The sequence below is a fragment of the Primulina eburnea genome, chromosome 6 (genome assembly GCF_022965805.1).
Source record: "Primulina eburnea isolate SZY01 chromosome 6, ASM2296580v1, whole genome shotgun sequence".
NCBI classification, from domain to species: Eukaryota; Viridiplantae; Streptophyta; class Magnoliopsida; order Lamiales; family Gesneriaceae; genus Primulina; species Primulina eburnea.
The window spans coordinates 26,722,870-26,737,703 of record NC_133106.1 but is presented as its reverse complement, the minus strand read 5'-3'; the positions used below and the strand labels follow the sequence as shown (position 1 = coordinate 26,737,703).

At 34.7% G+C, this 14,834-nt stretch overlaps 2 protein-coding genes across 6 annotated transcripts; both read right to left on the bottom strand.

Moving 5' to 3' along the window:
* Positions 1–409: 409 nt before the first annotated feature.
* On the bottom strand, positions 410–3,076 carry LOC140834013 (ylmG homolog protein 1-1, chloroplastic-like). 5 transcript variants are annotated; one of them, XR_012118633.1, is made up of 3 exons: positions 2,311–3,076; positions 997–1,049; positions 410–728 (listed from the first exon to the last, which is right to left on the bottom strand). XR_012118633.1 is itself a non-coding variant. In XM_073198586.1 (2 exons), exon 1 carries the CDS (start codon positions 2,985–2,987, stop codon positions 2,343–2,345), a length of 645 nt encoding a protein of 214 aa, XP_073054687.1. In that variant the 5' UTR covers positions 2,988–3,076; the 3' UTR covers positions 410–753; positions 2,311–2,342. The 5 variants fall into 5 exon arrangements, 4 of the variants coding, with proteins under 4 accessions (XP_073054687.1, XP_073054686.1, XP_073054685.1 ...); XM_073198586.1 differs by lacking the exon at positions 997–1,049 and having other exon boundaries at positions 410–753; XM_073198585.1 differs by lacking the exon at positions 997–1,049.
* An 11,018-nt stretch (positions 3,077–14,094) lies between these two features.
* LOC140835429 (secreted RxLR effector protein 161-like) lies at positions 14,095–14,769 on the bottom strand. Its single transcript, XM_073200924.1, has one exon. It carries the CDS (start codon positions 14,767–14,769, stop codon positions 14,095–14,097), a length of 675 nt encoding a protein of 224 aa, XP_073057025.1.
* Between the last annotated feature and the right edge of the window lie 65 nt (positions 14,770–14,834).

Sequence of the window (14,834 nt, the reverse complement as noted above, 5' to 3'; positions counted from 1 at the left end):
TTCTAAGCATTCTTCTACACCTGATACTATGCGTTTTTTGCAAATGCGAAGATCAGCGGACCCAGAAAAAGAATAAAGAAAGTTGTAAACCTCGCGTACTCTCATCTTCTGCAGAGAAGATTTGGTGTATCTTTTCAAGCTGCATCCTTCCCAAATGCTCCTCCTGAGCCCGGTTAACCTCGCGTACTCTCATCTTCTGAATTGATATAGCTCTCATATCTAAATGATGTTTCGATATCTTATTCTATGTATGTATACGTGAAATAATAATTGTATCGACTCACTTCTCACGTTTCGAACAGTGTTTCAATCTCGCATTTCAATTTTCATGTATATACGTGATGGGAACCAGCAATTGTAACGATTGATTTGCATCTAAGATCAGATCTTGAGAGTTTAATCTACAGTCTTGAATTCGAAATCATATATTCGAATACGTCAATCCAAACACGCTCCGTAGGGAGCAGACAATTTAGATTAGGAGAGGATGGCCAGGGACCAATTGAATACACATCATCCATTATTTAGTTGTTCTCTCCCATCTGTCGTGAATCCATCTCTACCAATATGTTGAATCCACTTAATTCATCTATTCTTGACGTAAAATGGAGACTTGAACAATGTAAAAGTTTCAGCGTAGAATCTGCGGTTTGTTTGCTATCTCCAAAGACAACCGCTTAATGTTATTTGCTCTTGTTCACAGCACGGGTCAAGAAAATCGAGAGCAGCTGAAACATACCGAGAATAAGCTACCTAAATATATTTGAAAGGAGAGAACCAAGGATTTTTACAAAAAATATGCATAAAAGTTGCGACTTTTTCGAGCAAAGGAGCGATTTTTCCCCTGCCGGATCTGCTCTGGCTAAAGAGGAAAACAATAGAAACAATTGTGAAATCGAAGGTGCTTCAAGAATGAACCTTGAGACTAATGATCAGGAATTTAATAAGAGTTTTGTGTTAAATGGAAAGGGAAAATGAAAAATCAAAAGCATTCACCTTCAGTAAATAAGGCTCAGGTGCTAGCACAATCAGAGTCCCGCTACCGAATTCTAGGATAAACATGGAACTTAGTTATATGAAGAATCGAAACAGACTTTGAAATGGTAATATCTCTCATTGTTAAACAATTTAATCCCTAGTTTCTCCTGTAATATTAAAAGGGCACAGGGCAAGAAATACATTAAATTCAAAGTTTTTTTCTAGAAAGTATGGTTGAAGGCCATATTGAAATGAAAGTTAACACTGCAAGTATAAGAAATCTAATACAAACAGGAACTAGAGGCCGAATCTCTACAACGCTTAGATCGCAAATTCTCGAATGCAAGCAACAGAACATGGTAATAGCCCCATATACCCCCTAACAGTGTTCAGATTCTTGTGAACTCTAGCTTGAGACTGTACCGATCGGATTATATGAACACATTTTCTGACTGTCCACATATGAAGATGAGTAAGAACTTCAAATAAAGTTAACAGCAACACGATCAATTCAGTTGTACTACAGACAAAAAGGAACGGCAATTAACTGAGCATCAATTAGCTTTAACTATTTTTGCCACAAACTGGATTTATACATCAAAGCAGATGAATAATGTCAGTATCTCACATTCCTCCACGACAAGCACAGAGTGTCTACAGAACTTTATGGGAAGGCTATATTTTGAACTCAGGCATCGCTCCCATAGTTATAGCCAAATATTGGTACTATAATCGACAATCGACCAAACAAAAGGAGTAACTTGAAAGGGCTTATGTTGAGCTGGTGTTAATAATGTGGTGCATATTATTATAGTCTCAATCAGTATGCAAGCATCAAATACTGACAGATGAGCAAAGACAGGTAATAGTAAGTAATTTTGGCTACTCAATGGGTGAACATACGTGTCATATCCACTCCACAACCATCTAGGACTGGGAGCCTAGTCTTTTGGACAATCGGTAAATAACTCTAATCCAATGTTATAGAAGTCAAGAGGATGCCGATGATACACTTAGTTATCATGATCATTCATAGTATTTGTTTAAACTTTTAAGCTTTGCTTCTAGTAAACAAGGGTTGCCGATTACATGCTCCTACTCTGAACTCAAAAGATTCTGTCAAGACTCAAGAACCATCTAGCAGGGTTACCAAATCAGAGAACCAAGAACTCATACCAATACGTTAATAATGTCTCAAAATTTTACAAATGAACACCCAAAATTATGTAAACAAAAGTGGCATAATTCAGCGAATACAACTCATTAGTAAGATAATGCTTTATGAAAATTTTAAAAAAAATAACTTGGCTTCTCTAGTCTACCAATCCTTACCCAACTAATGCCGTTCAACTCAATCAATTGCCTCAGGAAGCTTGCCTGCTGCTGTTCAAAATCGAACCCAATGTCCCCAAAACCGCAAAAGCCAAAAGCGGACTAACATCCAGCGTGTTGAAAACTGGGGGAATAATATTCCTAAAGAGATTCAAATACGGATCACACAAGTCCCGAATAGCGGATAGCGGCTGCCTATCCCACGGTATATTGGGAAACCAACTCAACAAAACCCTAACCATCAAAACCCCACTGTATATATCCAGCCATTTCGCCATCCCCGCCGCCACCACCGTGAAGGGCGTGTTCAAAGACCCTGTCGGCACGTTCTTCATCGCAGCAAAAAACGCGGGCCCGGCGGCGGAGATCATTGGTTCCTTCAACTGTAGGCCTAAGCTCAAAATTCCACGGGACAACAACTTGGAGGCTGCAAGCGTGATTGCCAGGAGGGTTGTCACCGTACGGGTCGACCCGGAGAGTAAATCTTGAGCGGGAATCGCATTTTGGCGAGGCTTAATTAATGGATTTTCAGGAATTCGGGAAATTGCAGCGTGAATTCTTGATTTTGATGGGATTTGAAGCGGAGAAAAGCATAGGGGTTTAGGTTTTGAGAAGAAGGGAAGGCGGTGATTGACGGAGGTGAGGAGGGCTTGAGAAGCTACGAGAGAAGAAGCCATGATTGTTTCTGTGGGTTTAGATTGTCAAATGATAAAACCTCGATAACCTTTCGATTGATTCGATGGTATTTGCGTGAAAGGAGGTGTTTGGTAGTTGGTACTTTGGTTTAAAGATTTATTTAAAAATATTATTTTTCATTCGAGATATTTTTAACATATTTCATGATATATATTCATAAAACTATCTCTCAAAAAACGTACTATATAAATATTAATTTTCACTCCAAATATAGATAGAATCTAACCATCATATAAATCATAATATCATGTCACATAAAACTACACGGATATTTTCATGTGGAGATTTTAATTATGCTTTTAAAATAAAATATTTTTATAAAGTTTATTGATTTTTATTAACTTCTATATAATTCTACATGGCTGTATAACATTTTTATTTAAAATATTTTTACATATATTTACAAATGGAATTTTTATATTAAAAATAAAATTATATTTCATTAAAGATTAATTTGTGATTTCTTTTAATAAAGATTATCTAACCACAATTTTTAAGAATCAGTGTCTGACAGTATTATAATTTTATTTTTAACTCCCTACAAACCAAATTTACATTTTCGCTCTTTTATTATTTAAATAAATATATTATTTTATCCACAAAAATCACGTGTTCTTCTTCATCTAAAATATAATTTTTAAAAAATATTTTTTCTCAATTATCATAGAATAAGAGTAACTACTTATTTTGATATACAATTTACCAATTATGGGGTTTCAGATACTTGATTTAGCTCTTTAAATACTCCAACTGTAAGAAAATGCTACATTTTCGAGTAATCACCACAAATTCAGTCATTGTTGGTCTTTTCATGAAAAAATACATTAACATGACTTATTCATGTCATTTTTTTTAAAAAAACATAATTAATCATTCATCATGAAAAAAGATTAAGTATTTATTTTGACATACAAATTAAGTATTTATTTTGAGTTTCAGATGCTTGATTTGGTTCTTTAAATACTCCAAATGTATAAAAAAAAATAATGGATCTTCGAGCGATCACAATAAATTTAGTAATTATCGGTCTTTTCATTGAAAATGTTTTAAGGTGACTTATTCATGTCATCTAATTTTTTTTAAAAAAACATAGTTTCTTACTCATCATGAAATTAGAAAGGCAAAAACTTGTGTGAGACGGTCTCACGGGTCGTATTTGTGAGACGGATCTCTTATTTGGATTATCCATGAAAAAGTATTACTTTTTATGCTAAGAGTATTACTTTTTATTGTGAATATGGGTAGGGTTGACCCGTCTCACAGATTAAGATCCGTGAGACGGTCTCACATGAGACTCACTCAATTAGAAAAGGTACTTATTTTTACTGATAAAATACCTATTTTGGGGTTCCAAATCATTGATTTAGCTATTTGAATACTTCAAATGTGTAAGAAAATACTTGAGTTTCAAATAATATTAAGTGACTTTTGATGATGTCATTTGTGAAGTTAAAATGTGATATCTAAATTGATAGAAAGCGTATCCAAATATATGATTTTACTCTCTAAATAATCATATCGAATTATTTTTGGATGCCAAAATATAGTTTAAAGTTAATATTGAGTAGCACTGATAATAATATTCATTAAGTAAAAATATGACAATTAAATAATACAAATAAAACATAATTCGAGTCCACAAATATTTAGTTTTATTCTTTAAATATTCAAATTCTATATGTAAAAATATATAGTTTGAAGTTAATATTAAGTGGTCTTTGATGATGAAATTTGTGAATTAGAAATGTGGTATCTAAATTGATACAAATAGTAACTAATTTGATCTCACGTATACTTGATTTTACCACTTTAAGACTCAATTTTGATTATTTTGGGAAATAAAAAATATAGTTTCAAATAATATTGAGTAACTTTTGATATGTCATTTATGAAGTTAAAATTTAATACCTAAATTGGTACAAATAGTATATAGTTTGAATCTACCAATACTTGATTTTACTCTTTAAATACTAAAATTCAATTAATATTTTAATGTCAAAATATACAGTTTGAAGGTATTATTGAGTGGCCTTTGATGATGATATTAGTGAAGTAAAAATATGATACCTAAATTAATACGAATAATACTTAATTCAGTCCAGAAATACTTGATTTTACCCTTTTTTAAAACTCAAATTTGATTATTTGATTATATCAAAAAATATAGTTTGAAGTTAATATTTCTATGGTTACATATGTTAAGTAAAAATGTGATATATAAATTGGTAAAAAGAAAACCTAATTCGAGGTACAAATAGTAGATTTTACCCCATAAATACTCAAATCCGATTATTCGGGGATGTCAAATTAAAAAATTTTAATGTCACATTTTTAGGTATCACATTTATAATTAACAGATGTCATTATCAAATAAATAATATGTCACACTTTTAGATATTACATCTTTACTTCACGAATATAAAAATAATATAGTTTGAAGTTAATAACTTTTGTAAGTGTCATTATCAAAGTCCACTAGATTATATTCATGGAGTCGAATTAGGTGTTATTATTGTAAGGTTCAGGAAATTAAATTTACGTAACCTGAATACATGGAATCTTGGGTTTTTATTTACATTATGTGTTTATTGATTTTTATGCATTACATGCATGATTATTGCATAGGTAGGGTTATGTCATGATTATTTGTAAAGTTTCATTCATTAGGGTTTTTAATTTCACTTTGCGCTCGAACGAGGAATGAAGACCGGGAAAAAATTAAGAAAAATATTTTTATTGAATGATTAATTTTAATTAATTAATGTAAAGTGTTTTAAGGGTGTTTTAAGGGTGTTTTTCGTAAAGTGGGCCTTGGTAGGAATTTCTACTCGCCCGGTCGTAGTTTTAACCGGTACGCAAATTTTATCGAATCGGGAGATCTTTTGGGCAATATTTTCAAAAACATGCATAAACGAAATATTTTTCGGGGGTGTTTTTGGGCTTGTGGGGTTGGTTTTATTGCTTAATGGGCTCAAGATCCTTTTTAAACCTTTTGAAATATAATTAAGGGTACATTAGTGGTTTGTAGTCTACTTAAATACACCCTAAACCTAATTTGTTTAAAGTGGCCTCCCCTCACCCTCCTTCAGCAGCCCTCCCACGTGAAAATCCAGCAGCAACTTACTGCAAGTCAGCCCCCTCCATTTTCTTTCAAACAAGCTTTCTCTCTGCTCCTTCGGTGCTTCTCCGACGCACGTTTCTTCGAGTTTTTGAGCATCTACACATCAAGGCACGCCATGTGTCTTTATTTTTGCATCATTCACGCTATATACTTGCTTTTATGTGTGGCATATATGAAGGGCTACATAATCCTTGCATGATTGTTACGTTTTTGCTTTGAAGGTTCATGAAAACGATTTCTCCTTGTGCATAACTCACGCTTTCATGAATTTCGTGCAAGGGGATGCCGTGTTGTCGAGGCTAAAGGGCTGTGCATGAGGGTAAAGGGCTCTCATAAGGCTGGAGTCGAGGGTAGGCGTGTCAAGCTAAGAGCTGAGGGGTGTTGTGTTGATGGGTTGGCTCGTTTTGATTGTGGATCGAGTAAGGGGTGGAGCCAGCGTTGCAAGGGCTGAACCAAGCCATGGACCAGACCCTGGTGGATCTGAGACATGGCCCAGGGAGGCTCGACCACCGTTGGAACCAACCATGGAGCCGGCCAATCGCGTGAAGGGAGATTTGGCTTGGGTGATCCAGCTTCGGGAAATAGCGAGTGTGTGCGTCGTGCAGCATAAATGGGGCTGAGAACTTAGCTTAGGTCATTCTATTAAGGTCCTAAGGTTGGCTAGGAAGGGCTGGTCAGAGTCGGTAGGGCCTAGGGTCGATAAATTACGAGGTTGGTCCATTGGGGTCGAAGATGCAGCGTGCAAAAAAATTGCAACAGATTTTGAACTTTTTTCGTGGGTCACAGTGGACTGGAACGTGTGGTTTTAGGGCTGGAAGGGTGTGTTTAAGGTGTGGTAAAAGTTTGAGAAAATTTGGTTAAGTTTCGGGTCGATTCGGGTTAAAAACATGACCCCGGTCCAAGTTTTAAAATGATTCGATTAAGTTTTGTAATGGGCTCGAATTTACGTCTAATAAATACTTTTAAATATTTTTTGAGGTGTTTTAAGGATATGGTAAGATTCTGGTAAAAAATTTGAGGTCCAGGGGTAAAATGGTCATTTTAGATTTCCAGGGGCAAAATGATCATTTTGCACCCGAGTCGAGTTTTTAGTCTTGACAGCGCTCTGTGCACAATTTATCTTGTTTGTAGTGTTATGTATCACGTATATGATTTTTATGAAATTATGAAAAATATGTTGCATGCTTGATTTTAAGAAAAATTTATGTATATGCATGATTTTATTAAGTAATGAACATGATATCATGATTTGAAGGATGAGATCTGGTTGTGACTAACACGATGACATGTAAGGCCAGTGCTCATTGGACGGGTAATGATGTCGCTGATGTCATCTCCGGCGGGTACCACGGTTACACATAGATGGATCCATCGACTGACATGATGATACGAAAATCACAACTAATGAACATAATTCAATTAAAAGAAATGAACACGTATATGATGTTATGTGATATATGTTTTGACATGTATGCTTTATTATTTTTACGTTTACGTTTTATAGATCATGAACCATATTTTTATTATTGTACTTTTCGTTGTTGCATGTTATGTATATGTACTTGTTATTAACGATTCAGGTCTGTTGAGTCTTTAGATTCACTAGGTGTGAATGTTGTAGGTAAGCATATCGATGAGGACGTTGGAGGTGCCGAAATCCTGAGTAGGCTGGGCTGGATGTGCGCATAGGACCTGATGACCATATTTTTTCCGCACATAACGTTTCTATGAGTTTTGAGTAGACATGATCAGTTTATACTTTTGTTATGATATGTTGATGTCTTTTCAGGATTTTTTACTTGTTTTATTTTTACGCACATTATTGATGGTTGTGTTGGCAAAATTTTAAACTGCGATATTTTATTAGGCGATTATTTACGATTAATTTTTTAAAAGGCATATTTTTCAGCATGCATGCATTTAAATGGGATTTTCGTGTATTAGCTTTCAAAAAAAATTGTAGTATTTTAAATTAGTAGAAGCTACAATTATTATTAAATTAGGTATCACATTTTTACTTCACAAATGTCAATATCAAATGTCACTCAATATTAACTTCAAACGATAAATTTTAACATCCCCAAGTAATCAGATAGGAGTATTTAGGGGATAAAATCAAATTTTGTAACTAGAATTAAGTTTTCCTTGTACCAATTCAGGTATCAAGTTTTTACTTCACGAATGACGTCATAGAAAATATTAACTTCAAATTATATTTTTTGACATCATCAAATAATCAAATTTGAGTCTTTAAAGGGTAAATCAAGTATTTCTGAACTCGAGTTATGTATTATTTGTATTAATTTACATATCACATTTTTTACTTCACGAATGTTATCATAAAATGTCACTCAATATTACCTTCAAACTATATATTTTGACATAAAAAAATAATTGAATTTTAGTATTTTGGGAGTAAAATAAAGTATTTATAAACTCGAATTATATATTTTTATATCAATTTAGGTCTCACATTTTTACTTCATAAATGGTATATCAAAAGTCACTCAATATTACTTAAAATTATATTTTTGGTATATCCCAAAATAATCAAAATTGAGTTTTAAAATGTTAAAATTAAGTATATATGAGATCGAATTATGTACTATTTGTACCAATTTATGTATCATATTTTTAATTCACAAATCTCATCATCAAAGGCCACTCAATATTAATTTCAAACTATATATTTTGACATCCTTAAATAATTGAATTTGAGTATTTAAAGGGTAAAATCCAGTATTTGTGGACTCGAATTATGTCTTATTTGTATTAATTTAAGTATCATATTTTTACTTCAAGAATGTCATCATCAGTGCCACTCAATATCAACTTTAATCTATATTTGACATCCTCAAATAATTGGATATGAGTATTTATGGACTAAAATAATATATTTGTAGATTCTAAATAGATATTATTTCTACTAATTTAAGTACCACACTTTAACTTCACAAATGACACCATCAAAAGTCACTTAATATTATTTGAAACTCAAGTACACATTTGAAATATTCAAATAGTCAAATCATTTTTTGATATTTTTGGAAACATTATGTCAATTAGGAGTCAGTAGGATATTGTGTTTGTCACTTTATTTGATAGTAATTGAATGTCATGACTTGGACTGTCCATCTTGATCTTTTAATATTTGACCTTTTAGAATTTAATGGTCAGACTTCAAATGTATCTACGATAGTATGGTTTGAAAAAGATACAAGTGATGATCTTTTTTCAACAACTTGAGCTTGATATTATGTTGAGCAATCTGAGTTGAGCTTGTGGTTGCGTGTCTAAAAAATACAAAGAAAACAACAGCTGGACTCCTAAAACAACTCGACGTTGTTATTCTCATTATAAAAAATATGGGTGATTTATATTCCAACAATTTCCTTTTTTGGTGATGAAAAACCATGTTGCAAAACTAGATAAAAATATTATAGATAAAAGTTAAGGCAAATAGGAAACGATTTTAAAAGTACTTTTCGTTGAGATAATGAGAAACATTGATACAATAAATAAAAAGTAACAACCTATTACATCTACAAAATAAATTGAAAAACCTATATATGCGGAATCGATTTGCCACCACCACTACTTCCTCTTCATCTTTTCCTTATGCCTTCTTCTTTCATGATTAGCCCAGATTCTTCATATTTAGCTCTCTCAGCTCGCCTTTTCTGCTCTTCCAACTTTTGTAGTCAATATTTTCCTCTTTTATGGAATCACCAGGGTGCATGAACACAAAAATATCTTGCAATTGCTTGTCAATAGTGGTTTGAAGATGATCTATCGCTGGTTCATATTATTATTTAGCTGGGTCATCTATCTAAATAGTTCAACATTCATATCAACATTTTGATGCTTCAACTTGAGTTGATCAGAAGTTAGAGTGAGATATTGTGCGCTGAAGACGCTTATTTCCTTGAGACTTATAGTTATGAAGTTGTCAAAAGTGTCATGTCCCAAGACCAAGTCGTAATGAATTTCGACGTTGTTTAACAATCACATAATTATAAAACAACAAGCTTCGTAGCATAGATCCAAAATCAGTCTATTACATTACAAAATAATGGTTTTTTTACAACAGAATTAGGAACTTGCAGATGCGTACATGACTAAATATAGTTCAAATAATATAAATGAAATAACGATCTAAATCTTTACCAGCCTCAAAAAAGTTTTTGTTCCTCCTCGTCTATCTTGTCCTAATTATCATCTTAGAGAGGAAAAGTAAGGGATGAGTATTTTGGAAAATACTCATCAAGTGAGAATCGTTCGAACATATAATAAAAATACAAATTAACTAAGCATATGGATAGAACTTTCTTAGCATTAACATGAACATAAGCATGAACGTAAAACCCTGAACATGAAGGATAAGTGATGCAAATCTGATTATGCATGAAAGGCAAACACTAACTAGACTCAGTCATCTCGTCAATTCAATGAATGACAAGATTTTATTACCCCGATCTTTAAACTTTGAAACAAACAACGTGATATTCACTCCTAAACGACGTGATTTAGTAACAAATAACACAGATAAATAATTAATTTCAAGGGAACTTTCAAAGAACTCATTTTTTTACAATCTTCGTGAATAACAATCAAAAACGCCACAAAAATATGAAACTTTGATAAGTTTGATTTTAGAAACATAAAAAGGTGTAGACAAAGACAAATCTTTTTGGAGAGAAAAATATTCTAAAAAATATCATATAACTTGAATAATCTATTTATATTGTTTACAACTTTTGTTTTTATATAAAAATGCAATAATTCACTGACATAATAGACATGATTTTGGTAGAATCCTTCCCCCCGGACCAGTAATAGGCTAATAAAATGCTCAGATGCAGACAGATACACCCATAATTTTTCCTCGGGTTTGGGCTTTGCCAAGACTGGCCATGTGGCTTTTCCAATATTTGAAGGCTTGCTCGCACTTATCATCCATTCAAATTTTTCAGCCTTCCTCGGCACCTTGAAGAAAGGATAACTTTGATGTGCGAACTGGAATGAATCAGGAAGGGCAATAATCCTCCCTGTAAGCTGTTGGGCTTCTTGAACAGATTTAGGAGAGACCATCTCCAAAATGACTTTCACCTTTTTCGGGTTAACCTCAATTCCCCTCCTGTCACAATGAACATGAGAAACTTCATAATCTTGGCCCTAAATATACACTTGCACGGGTTCAATTTCACCAAGCGCTCTCTAAGAGTTGATAATATCTCCTCGAGATTTGGGATGAAACAAGTTCTTGTTCGGGATTTTGTCAAAATATCATTTACGTACACTTCAATGTTTCTCCCAGCTTTCCTATCTAAAATCTGATTCATCGACTTTTGGTAAGTTGCCCCTACATTTTTAAATTCGAAAGGCATGACCACATAACAAAATATGTCACCCGAGGTGATTAAACTAATCCAATCATGATCTTCCTGGATCAAAGGAATTATATGATATCTCTGATAAGCATCCATGAAGCAGATGAGTTACGATCCACCAGCTGGTCCATTCGAGGCAAAGGATAGCAATCCCTGGGGTAGGGAATTTTACTCCTTATATATGTTCAGCTTTCAATAATCCTTGGACCTGTTCTGCTATAATTTATCTTTCTCTGGTTCAAAAACCTCTTCTTCTGCTTTACGGGTCGGGAACTCGGAATGATGTTTATTTTGTGCTCAGCTACATGGGTCGGGATGCCCAATAATTCCGCAGATGACCATGTGAATATATCAACATTCTTCTTTAAGCAGGCCAGCAATTCTACCTAGTGATGGTGGAGGAGAAGGCTGCTGGAAGCATCGCTACCATCCTAAATGAAGCAGATTAGCTTGCGGCTCACACTTCTAACAACATCGGTCTGGTGGTTGAGGATGGTGTGTCTCGTATATGGTTGAATCGCTCGAGGAGGCATCACATGTCTTAAATAAAAGCGACGGCGAAACCCCGGATGGTTACATCTTCACCCAAACCTTCGGTCTTTGTGGTGATAAAGAAAAAGAATAAGAAAAATTTATAAAGGTGGAGGACAATTACGTAAATTCGTGTGCAAAGAACACCAAAATATGATAAAGAATTGCCTCTACGGTGGGTGTAATCACAACATCATTTGCACGGTATTGTGAGCCAAAGTTTTAAAAGTTCGGGAACATATTACCTTATTAATTTTTTATAAGAAGTTTTGGTAAAATTAGGATTTTCACGGAGAGCCCGAATTTCATTTTCCCCAAAAGTATATCATTTAATGTTGTTCAAAATATATGGAAAAGCAGAACAGATAGCTATGTGTAAAACCAGAAAATCAGTATAGTGAATCAAAACTGTAATATAATGCTTAATTAAATCAAACCGAGGCCTATAGCTTGTACAGTTTCCTTAAAACAGATTCGCCCCCTCCGGTATGTGCTCCGAGGATTCAGCGGACGTCTGTTTCCCATTATACAACGGGCAAACCAGCAGAATTGCAGCACAAAACACTATGCTAGCGAACAAAATCAGTACCTGAACTTTATCATTGAATTGAGCAGAAGCAGAACAAGCAGAAGCACTGTAGCAGAACGAGCAGCAGTATTGTAGCAGAACTGTAGCAGAACCAGTAGCAGAACAGAAGTACTGTAGCAGAGCAGAACTACTGTAGCAGAACAGAAGAACAGTAGCAGTAGGAGAAATAGGATTTTTTTGGTCTATTTTTCTAGGCTAGGCACATCCCCTATTTATACATGTCAAAACCTTCAATATGAAAGGCCATAGGTTGCCTTAAATATGCCTTAACGATGGTAGATGAAGCACCAACAGTTGTGGAGATGGATCACCAATAGTTATGCCATGCGAAAGGTCTCAAGGGCATGTGAAAGGTCTCAACTGAAAAAAAAATTAACAAAAGATGGCATAGACTGCTAGGAAATTTTTGCCTTGATCGTTCCGACATTCGACGCGCCGAGGTCGCGCTCGTAAGCTTGCACACAAGTCAAGCCTTTTTTTCACTGCAAATCGGGCCCATGATTTGCACCCCCCTGCGCCTGTGTGCGCAAGAGAGAGCCTCTTGACCAATCATAGTTACACCTTCATAAAGTATAACACAATATAAACTTATCTATACCACTTCATTTTTCCAATATGGGACAAACTCACCTTTCCAAATTTCCATTCACTCACATGGAAAGCCCATAAGCCTAAAAGCCCACCTTTAATCCAACAATCCCCTACAAGAATGGGAATTTAAAGTTATACGAAAGGATTCCACTGATAAAGTTCAACAGTTGAGTCTTGCATAGGATAGATAGGTGTTACCCTTTGAACCTTCTTTTGTGAAAGCATATTAATTCACTGGTTGACAGTAGACGTGATGTCTTTGAACTGTACATCCGTTTGTGTGAATTGTGATGTACTTCACACAAGACTCTCCCTGATACTATTAAGTTCTCATGATTGTGTTCGTTTTGGCCATGAACACACGCTTGGTTCTGCAAGAGGGTCTAGAATTGAGCCCTGCAATTTCTTCGAAGCGGCCCCACTTCTCTCTCACATAGGTGATTCTATTTTGCTTCATATTAGAATCATTAAAAGCCGTAAGCTTATCCTCAACATTCACTGTTTCATAATAAGAATGGACTAGGGATAACCCCCACAGTGATTCTCCAAATTAGTGCGATTAGGTTGTTCCATTGAACCTAGTTCTTGGGATCTCCAGTCAGCTTAGGCTGGGTTTTCCTTCGCAGCAATTTATTCTATAGGCTTGGGCCCTATCCTCCTTGACGATTTCGCAACTTACTCTCTGTTTAACCCCTTGGTCAGTGGATCCGCTATATTATCATTTGACTTTACATAGTCAACAGAGATAACTCCAGTTGAGAGTAGTTGTCTAATGGTATTATGTCTACAACGTATATGCCTAGACTTACCATTATACATTTTATTATGTGCCCTACCAATCGCAGATTGGCTATCACAGTGTATGCTTATAGCCGGCACTGGTTTTTCCCATCCTGGAACAATTCTAAGAAGTGGCGCAGCCATTCGGCCTCTTCAGCACACTTGTCAAATGCTATAAACTCAGATTCCATTGTGGATCTGGCTATTTCAGTTTGTTTAGAAGATTTCCAGGCAATTGGTGCACCTCCTAAAGTGAATACAAATTCACTTGTAGATTGTGAATCTTTCATATCAGATATCCAATTTGCATCGTTGTATCCCTCAATAACAGCAGGATATCTGGTATAATGCAGCCCATGATCATGAGTGTACCTTAAGTATCTTAGCAATCTGATAATTGCTTTCCAGTGTTCAACTCCTGGATTACTCGTGAATCTACTCAATTTTCTCACTGCATAAGTTATGTTTGGTCTTGTACAACTCATTAAGTACATTAGACTTCCAATGACTCGAGAGTATTCTAATTGAGACATACTTTCACCTCGATTCTTTGATAGATGTTGACTGGTATTTATCGGGGTTGTAGCCAATGCAGAGTCATCATTATTGAATTTCTCAAGTATTTTGTCAACATAATGTGACTGACTTAGGACTAGCCCTTCTGATGTTCTATGGATTTTAATTCCAATGATTACATCGGCTAAGCCCAAATCTTTCATGTCAAATCTTGAGTTCAATAACTTCTTGGTGGATTTGATCATCTTATCATTACTACCAATGATAAGTAAGTCATCTACATAAAGACATAAAATGACATATCCATTTT